This window comes from Dermacentor silvarum, chromosome 6 (genome assembly GCF_013339745.2).
Source record: "Dermacentor silvarum isolate Dsil-2018 chromosome 6, BIME_Dsil_1.4, whole genome shotgun sequence".
NCBI classification, from domain to species: domain Eukaryota; kingdom Metazoa; phylum Arthropoda; class Arachnida; order Ixodida; family Ixodidae; genus Dermacentor; species Dermacentor silvarum.
The window spans coordinates 8843450-8852115 of record NC_051159.1 but is presented as its reverse complement, the minus strand read 5'-3'; the positions used below and the strand labels follow the sequence as shown (position 1 = coordinate 8852115).

General features: G+C 48.0%; 1 protein-coding gene across 1 annotated transcript; it reads right to left on the bottom strand.

Annotated features, from left to right (window-relative positions):
• Positions 1-679: 679 nt before the first annotated feature.
• LOC119455280 (leukocyte elastase inhibitor) lies at positions 680-3572 on the bottom strand. The gene is made up of 2 exons (XM_037716682.2): positions 3363-3572; positions 680-2424 (listed from the first exon to the last, which is right to left on the bottom strand). Exon 2 carries the CDS (start codon positions 2341-2343, stop codon positions 1114-1116), a length of 1230 nt encoding a protein of 409 aa, XP_037572610.1. The 5' UTR covers positions 2344-2424; positions 3363-3572; the 3' UTR covers positions 680-1113.
• Between the last annotated feature and the right edge of the window lie 5094 nt (positions 3573-8666).

Sequence of the window (8666 nt, the reverse complement as noted above, 5' to 3'; positions counted from 1 at the left end):
ACAAATTTTCCTTTCACGCACCACAGCGAGTGACATTTCCGGCTTGACATCGCAAGCGAGAGGGCACTACTCACACTACTCGCCGTAGATAGGTGAGAATATTTACTTGCTACACGCAGACACGTACACCCAGAAATTATTCCGCACTGCTTTCTGGTTTCACTGCCACAACTTGCTCCATATGGTTTGGAGGCTTTCCTTTGCAGCAAAAGAGTGAGTTTCAATATGCAAAGGCCTAGACAGCAGCGATTTATGTAATTTTCCTCGTTCTAGAAGCACTGTCATACTGAATAGCGGTGAACATATCGAACAAAAGAGAAAGAGCCGAAAGTATTGGTGGAAGTCCGACTGGTTTGTTAGTTAATTTTACGCAATTTTTTATTCACTGGCTACGGAATTATTCTTTAAAAATATTTTTAAGCCCCAGCATAGTACATGCCCCTATCCAGAAGACAAGTTAGCGCGGTATCTCCTATTGCACGCTCTTACTATATTGTAAGTGCGTTGGTTCGCTCTCACTATACCACAGTGTTCGTTCCTTGGGTGAACCTTCACTATAAACTGCGTGTACCAAAGTAATGATGTATACACTCTAGAGAACCTCCTTTAACACTTGAGCAAAAGCATTCCTTTAAAACAACTCAAATCACCAGTGCGCTCAATACAAAGAAATCAATACTGACGATGTTCATGATATGTTTAATTATGATTGTTGCACACTAGCTAGAAAAAAAATGCAATAGATCTTAAGTTGAAGCGAAAAACAAGCACTGTGTTCACAAATGCGAAGAATAACATTGTGGTTACATTTCAATTCACAGACACTTTTCACGAAAATACCATATCGCCTACTGACACTTCTGTTTTCTGTTTAAATTGTTTCACAGTTTCAGAGCACTCGAGGCACGCAGCATCGGGAAAAGCTTCGGAGACAACACCTTGAAGTGAAACACGACACTGCACGTATAAGGGTTTCACCATGAGGAACACTTGAGTCATTCGCCTTTCAAGGACGCCCACTTCTTCAATAGACTTGCACACGAAGCCACAATGACCTTTCGATACAAAAAACTCTTGTCCTTATAATTATCCAGTGTGATATCGTGTCGCAGATCACGCCTGCATGGATACGACCTGAACAATGAACAGGATCGCTCCGGTGGGTTCGTGCCGGATAAGCGCCAAAAATGGGCGATCAACAGTGAACTGTTTGAAGTGCACGAGGGACTTGGACACAAACTGCGCTTGCGTCGCCGCGACGGCACGCGTCCCCACCTCATCAACGTCCAACGCCCCCTTGTGGAGGATCTCGTTAAGTCGCAGGTCCAATTCTTTGCTTATTCCCTTGAAATCCGCGGCGTCCGTGAAGGGCACTCTGAGCCCTAGTTTCTCGAGAGGAGCGCGCAACTTGAGCATCTTCTGCAAGCTCAACTTGGGAAGGCTGAGCTCAACTTGCTCGGGCTCCATGTTATCGATGATTTCGTTTATCTTTGCTGCGCTCAGGCCTTGCACAACGCTCGCCAGGGGGCTCTGACGATTTCGCGGAAGCATCAGTATCATGCTATACTGGTCATCCGCGTACGGCACCCTGAGGGCGTCCACGTTCAGACCGTCGTCATGCCCGAAATCGAAGGTTTCAATGATGAACATAATGGGAACATTGGCAATGGTTCCATCTTCGTTGCGGAAAACACGCTTGTCGGTGAACTCGGGATCGAACTTAGTCTTCCAGTCGCCTTTGAAATACATAGCGTTGAGTACCAGCATCTTTGTGGTTTCCTCGGGGGCCTCTTCCAGAAAATGAGGTATCCGTCCACGAGTCTTTCTGCTGGCCCACTCGTTGACCTCTTTGACGACGTCGCTTCCTCGGCCTTGGCCGAATTGCACTGTTGCGAGGCTGGCGTCAAACAGTCGGTTGATCTCGCGATAGTAGCTGGCATTAAAGGGAGCGCCTTCTTGAATGAGCACAGCCGAGGCGTGATCCAAAGCTGTGGCCCTGCTGCCGCCGCCAGGGGATGACATTTTGCCCAGAAGCTCACTCATGAGGGCACTTGAAGGATTGCCCATCTGAGCGGACATTTGGTAGGCTGTGCGTCCGCGCGCTCCCATGAGAACCATATGAAGGACGATGTTGACACTAACTGGAGAAAGCAGCACATTCTGTTCGCCTAAGGCTTGGAGAAGGCTGATGCCCAGCCCGTTGTTGCTATTCACAACATCGCCGATAGTTTTCTGCGACCGTTGTTGCGCTTTTTGCACTTTGAGTTCACGGATGGAGTCTAAAAGACCCCCATGAACTCCCAGAGGAGCCATGACGCACAGAGCGAGCCACGCGATCTTCATTTCTGCGTCGCAGGCCGATTACGACCTTCCACCTCGGAGGCAGCACTGCCTGCTGGTATTCTGTATCCGCGGCGTGTGTGGCTGTGCGGAAACAAAAAGCAAAAGTCACTTTGTGAAAACAGACGTGGCGTACAACGAAACGCACTTAGCACAGCGCAATAAGAAGCATTCCAAGGCAATAACGGAAGCATCAGGTCTCTGTCAGCAGCTGACGGTAACCAAAAGACATTTTTATTTGTGTTTCTATTAATCTGGGAGTGTTATTTCGCGCTTTTAGCTAATGCTACTGAGCTGATATGTTTCCGACGAAAGCTAAACTTTACTTGTCAAAATGCTATAGTGCCCACCTAGAACGACGAGGCGTTTATTTCATTTTTGACCACGGACGTCGTTCGCTACTAAATGAGTACTTCGCTTTCGAACTAACTTTGCTGAAATAAACCAGAAAGCCTGTCTCGAAGAAAGCAAGAGCGAAACACGGGCGAATGTTGTACGTATTATTTTTCCTCGATGTTGCTTGCGGAAAGCCTTTACAATTTGCAAACCTGCCTCTCTCTGCAGAAGAAAGCATTGCGACGAGTGGCTGTAATGTTATCTTTTTCGAAATTTACTGCTGGATTTGTTTGAAACACTATGTTCTCATTTACGTCGTAAACAGAAAGCCCGTTAAAAGACGCACGGAACTAGAACTATAGGATCTACAAATGCTGCGTCGCTCAGAATAAACAACTCTGACACACTTTCTCCTTACGCGGTGCACCAGAAGATGGGACAGGAAAACACAGTCAAAGAACGGTGCGCTAAAGCTGTCCGTGTTTTCCTGTCCCCGTCCTTTCATGAATGATACAAAGAAGAAAACGTGAACAGCAACAAACAACCACCTCCCATCGCCCCTGTTGAGCACTGACACAATTTCTTTCAGAGGAGATGTTTCGTTAAAGTGGCGATCCCAAGTTCCTGGTTATCGCCGAAGTAAAATTGTACAACCCGCGAATGTTTTGATAAAATGAAAGACTTGCCCGTGGATAGACGACAGCCAGCTGCCTCAGAGGTACGGAGTGCAAACGAGCTGGTTGTTCAGAACCGATGGAGGGACGCGCTTTACACGCAGCGATGCGAGCGACAGCGAAAGCTCAGCGAGGACGATGGCGCAGCCATGACGCCCTTGTTGAGCCGAGAGTCGAGCGCACACCCAGGGGAGGAATCAAGAGTATACGTAAGCCCACTTTTCCATTACCAGCGCGAGCGCAACGCACGAAAACCCGTTTTCGGAAAGGATGAGCAACCATCGGTGAGGCGGTCCGACGGCGAAAGGGCAACGCCGAGCGCGACAACAGATTTCAAGGACGCCAGTTTTTCCCCGCAGACGCGCGTGCCTGGCCGTTACCTGCGCTGGCCGTCAAGCGAGGCCGACAACGCGGTCGGCGACGAGGGAGGATGGCCCGGTTGCGTTGAATGAACGGTGACGTTCACGCCCGAGCCGGAGTACGGCTCGTAAGGATTAGACCGCTCATGGGGCGGGGATTAATTCTCGTCACGTGCCGGATGCGATCGTGGCGGCGAATTGGCACTGCTATGTAGCGTACGCTGCGCGGCAGAAACCGGAACTTTGCGGCAGAGGCGTTTGTAGGCAACAGGGGCCGCGCCGGCATTCCTCATTGATTGGTCGCTCTCTACGAAGGGTCGACATCTTCGGATTACTAGTGTCCCCGCCTGGAGTTGTAAAGGGCCGCGGTGACAGTTCTAGACTCGCCTGGTAGATCAAATATGCTGCACGCTAAAATCCGCATGCGTGTACCAACTACGCAATGCGTGAATGTGTCCTTCGTTGCCACGCGATTGTATGTCAGTGCACACGGATCCGTACGTGTGTGGCACGCGTTTGGAGGTGGCTGTTGTTGTTGTTGTTTTTTTTTCGTGCCCCGTTGGTTGCTCTCGTCGTCCTTCATTGTCGTCCTATTGGGGTTGAACCGGTGTCCCAAGATTGTTTTGCGTGTGTGTGTGTGAGCGTGCGTGAGTGCGTGAGTGAGTGCGTTCGTGCGTTCGTGCGTTCGTCCGTGCGCGTGGTGTTTATTCTTGGTGAGAGGACGCAATCGCCGGTTATGCCTGTCTTGTTTTATACTGATAAATTAGAGGACGCTTTCACAAGCCAGCTGTTTCGTTGGAGAAAAAAAGCAACGGCTTGGTAAGGATTGCTTAAGTACTCTATAATAGCCTGGTCTACATAGTTTTGTTCCTTCTTGATTTTAAATAAATCTGATTTCTCTTCGAGCATGTGGTCCACTTACATTACTCAAACCGATTAATGTTCATGTCGATGTGAATACATTTATGGTTGTAAACGCTCGTATTGTGGTACTTTCTTGTGTACGATTAAAAATTTGCCACGCTATCTTTTTATAACGCTACGAAACCAACGTTTCATTTGTTGTGCCTTTTTTGTGTGAATGGTGCACTAAAAGAAATGATAATTAGCCTACATACCTCGATTACACGGACGGAACTGCAAATAGATCCGTCTGGCACATTACCTGAGGATTGGAATGCATGCTCGAAAAGATGCAAAAGAGATGCATATTATGATTTTAATTAGGTTATTTCGGGGTCGAGGAATTACAGAGAGGAGAGGGAAAGGGGGTATATGAACAAAAAAAAATAAAATACATTTTTGCAACCTAGTATGATTACAACCAATTATTAACAAGGATTTTCTTGATTTCGTTGGAGACAGAAATGACGGAAGCGGGTTCTAATCGGCGCTTGTTGTGGGAAAGAAACAAAAATTGATGCAGGTTAGTACGGCAACAAGGGGGGAGAGCGGCAGGCAAACTCTGAACTGGTTATTGTTTCTGGAAGAAATGAACAATGGTAGTAAGAACATAGAGTCGCCTAAATTAGGATCGAAATGATAGTTTTATAGAAACAGAGAGATGGGAAACATTACAAGAAGTGGCAGGTTAAATAAATCAATATTTTATTGGGATAGCAATCATATGCACAGACCAAGCGAATTCTTGCCGTCGTCATCGCCTTGAGGTTCCGTATATATTTAGGTATATGTATGCTATATATCATAGCAAGCCATGCTATTGACCCTTTCCGCTGAGCAGCTTGTTCTCGAGAAACGAGATGGCGTGCCGCACGTTGCCTCAGCGAAAGCGCATGAAAATGAAACCATGACCTCTTCTGCCCTGTTTCTGTGTGATCAGCTGTCGGAGATGTAACTGGGTTTTCGCTCCCGCACTGTGCTCCGCTGATGCTGCAAAGTGTGGAGCGGTGGATTGAAGACGTGTGTAGTAATTGCCTGCAAAAACAAGGACTTTCATATTAAGGAATGTAATCAATATGTGTGGCCAAGTTGACGGACCATTGCTACGCTACATACGGACAGCCTGTGTGCCCGGCTCTTCTGGATGCACGACTTTCTTCGTGGATAAAGAAACTTTCACCCATCCGCCAGAGTTGTATCGCTAACCTCGAAAGAATAGACTTCAACCCCGCAACGTCGGAAAGAGTGAGTACCGCTCGTAAAGCAATTGCAAAGGTTATAGAGCCGCTTCCTGGCATTGTAAGTTTCGCGCACGTTATCTATATCTACACACATCTACCTCACCTCGCACGCAATCTTACGCATGCTCTATACGCCAACGTATTAACAATATGTGAATGGGCGCACAGTTGAATCAATGTGCCAAAGCATGGGTGACAGCGACTACACCCACAACACACGAATGCTCGAAGCTTAATGTTTCGTGACGGTCCGCAGGAGTAAGCGAGTTACTTGCGATGATAAATCTTTTCTACAAGCTAATAGAAAGTACAGAACCGCTACGTTCCAAGCACTGTGTGCAGTAAGAACAAATCTATTGCAATTGAGCTCACCCGCGAACGATTACGCAGGAAATACTCAGATAGTGACCGCACCGACGAACATCACTGAATCAGAAACGTGACAAGCCGCTCCTTCAAAGCATTTGTCACCAAATAAAAAAGAAGAGCAAGACACACTGATCCTGATTTAGTTCATGAGCGGAAAGTTGGGATAGCTTGGAATACATTTTTAGTCTCACTTTTATAACAAGCGCCATATACGCTGCTGGCACTGTTTGGACAAAGCTTAATGAGCCCCGAAAGCACTTTTACATGTTCTCTGAAGCTGTGGCCAGAGCTTCGTGTCGTCCACCCAGTCAGCGTCTACGATATCTCCCGAAACAGAGGTTTACAAAGGCAATGTACATCCATTCTAAACACGGAGGCAACGGAGGCAGCTGAGGCAAGCAATATTATGAACGCGTCCCCACGTGATCAAACATGGCCGCGCCCACGGGATCGCCGCGGGAAGAGTCAATATTACATGCGGTATATGCGGTTTATATTGCCACACCATTCTATCACTAAACTTGCTCCTACCTGGTCTTACATTCCTAACAAAATTATTCCTCAGAATTTTGAGAATGGTAGCGCACAAAGAAATAGCATGAATCGAAACACCGACAGCGCATCCATATAATTCCTATCGCAATAAAAGTTGTATATTCATTAATAATGTCTACTAAAGCCATTCTTTTGTGTATTAAAAGAATATTACTCCAATTCAACGCACTTGTAACCAGCATGGAGCGAAGAATTCGTTAAGCGCTTATTTATTAGTGTAAAACTAAATAGGATGCGTACAATTGATTTACTCTCATCTATACAACACGTAATATCATGCAATGTTTATAGTTATGCACCGTACCAGTACGACTTAAATGCAGTGCAATGTCTATGTTTATGCGCTACACCGTTCGTAATCACCGCTGAAATGCAAACCGCAGTTTATACGAAGGCAGAATGTCAGTCGTTGACGCAGTGATGTCCCGAGGTCGCGGGTGATGCTCGTCGTGCGAAGGTGTGCGCAGATGTAAGCTGAGAGAAGTTCGATGCGAAAAACAGCAGTAAGGTTGACTATCATTGGTCCGTTTCATTGCTGCCTCCAAGGCCTAATGGAAACTGGCGTGCGCACTCATGCTCTGGCGCGAACGTGGCCTCAAGCGCACGTATTATGTGAGGAGAGGCGCTCCCCTATTCGGCAAGACAGCAGGCAGCAGCTACGGTCAGGCTACGGTCAGGCAAGCCATGGTGGGTTACAGAAATGCTACTAGGTGAGAATATATGAAATGAAACGAGGTGATTATATAAGACTTGCTCCACGAGCTTGCAAGGTATTGTCAATGAAATCGGTCCTTTTTTATCAAGGTTATGCGTACAAGCAGTCTTTTTTAAGGCCCGGATTCTGAAACGCTCCTTTCCTTAGTAAGGACGTCTTACACGCCGTAAGGCGACCTGGCGTCAATTCTGGAACGTCCCTTACTAAGGGGCGCTAAGTTAGGGCCTCCTTGGTGCTTCCTCACGTTTAGGAAGCCGGCATGCTACCTTCTTGCTTCCTAACCGCGCTCCTCTACCTGAACGTATGCTATTCCGCAGGACTTTACACGCTGTACGCTCGGCTTGGATGGGTGCCGTGCGCAGCCAACGCCGCGGCAGCCAGCCGCCGTGTATTGACGTCCAGTTAGGCTCCGCAGACTGCGCTTTGTGCCATTTCATTTGTGATTCCGTTTTATTGCAATAGCAATTATATGGACACTTTAACCGGATTTCTGCAGTCGCCGTCGCCGTCGCCGTCGCCGTGAGGTTCCCTATAGATAAAATCTTCACCGCGCGCCGTATGCCCGAGCGGAAGCGTGCGGGGACGCGCGCTATGACGGAGAGCGAACGCACTCAATCGCCCACGCGCAAGCAACGAAGCGGGAAGCCAGCGCCGGAGGGAGCGGGGGGGCGGGGGGGCTGGCACTTTTACTCTGCCAACAACCGCGCTCGTCGCTCGACCGCACCGTCTCTTATCTCTCCCACGCGCAAGCAAGGAAGCGGTAAGCCAGCGCCGGAGGGGAGCGGGGGGAGGGGGGGGGGGGGCTCATCAACACCACAGTTTCACACGCGCCTTCTCGTGGTCATCGAGTCTCTCTTCATGTCGGTCTACTTACGCCGCAGCACACCTGCTTACTTAATCAGCTCATGTTTACTACAATTCATATTGCTACCAAAGCCGCTCACTTTACTTCGTATGACATTGCTGTGTTGCTATCGCATTCATTGCTTCGCCCTTCGGGCGAAACTGTGACATTTTTTTTCTGTGAAAAGCGAGCGGCGAGAATGACGGCCTTGCGATATTTATCTAAAGACGATAGCTTCGAAAGCTATGCAAGGTTTCTTCGGCGTGCAAGTGAACTTCTTTACGGGACTGTGTACAAGCCTCCGCCATTGACTCCAGTCTGGCATGTGAT

Bases quoted from the DNA above. Each gene is read 5' to 3' on its own strand.
- LOC119455280 (XM_037716682.2), bottom strand. From the start codon at position 2,343: ATGAAGATCGCGTGGCTCGCTCTGTGCGTCATGGCTCCTCTGGGAGTT.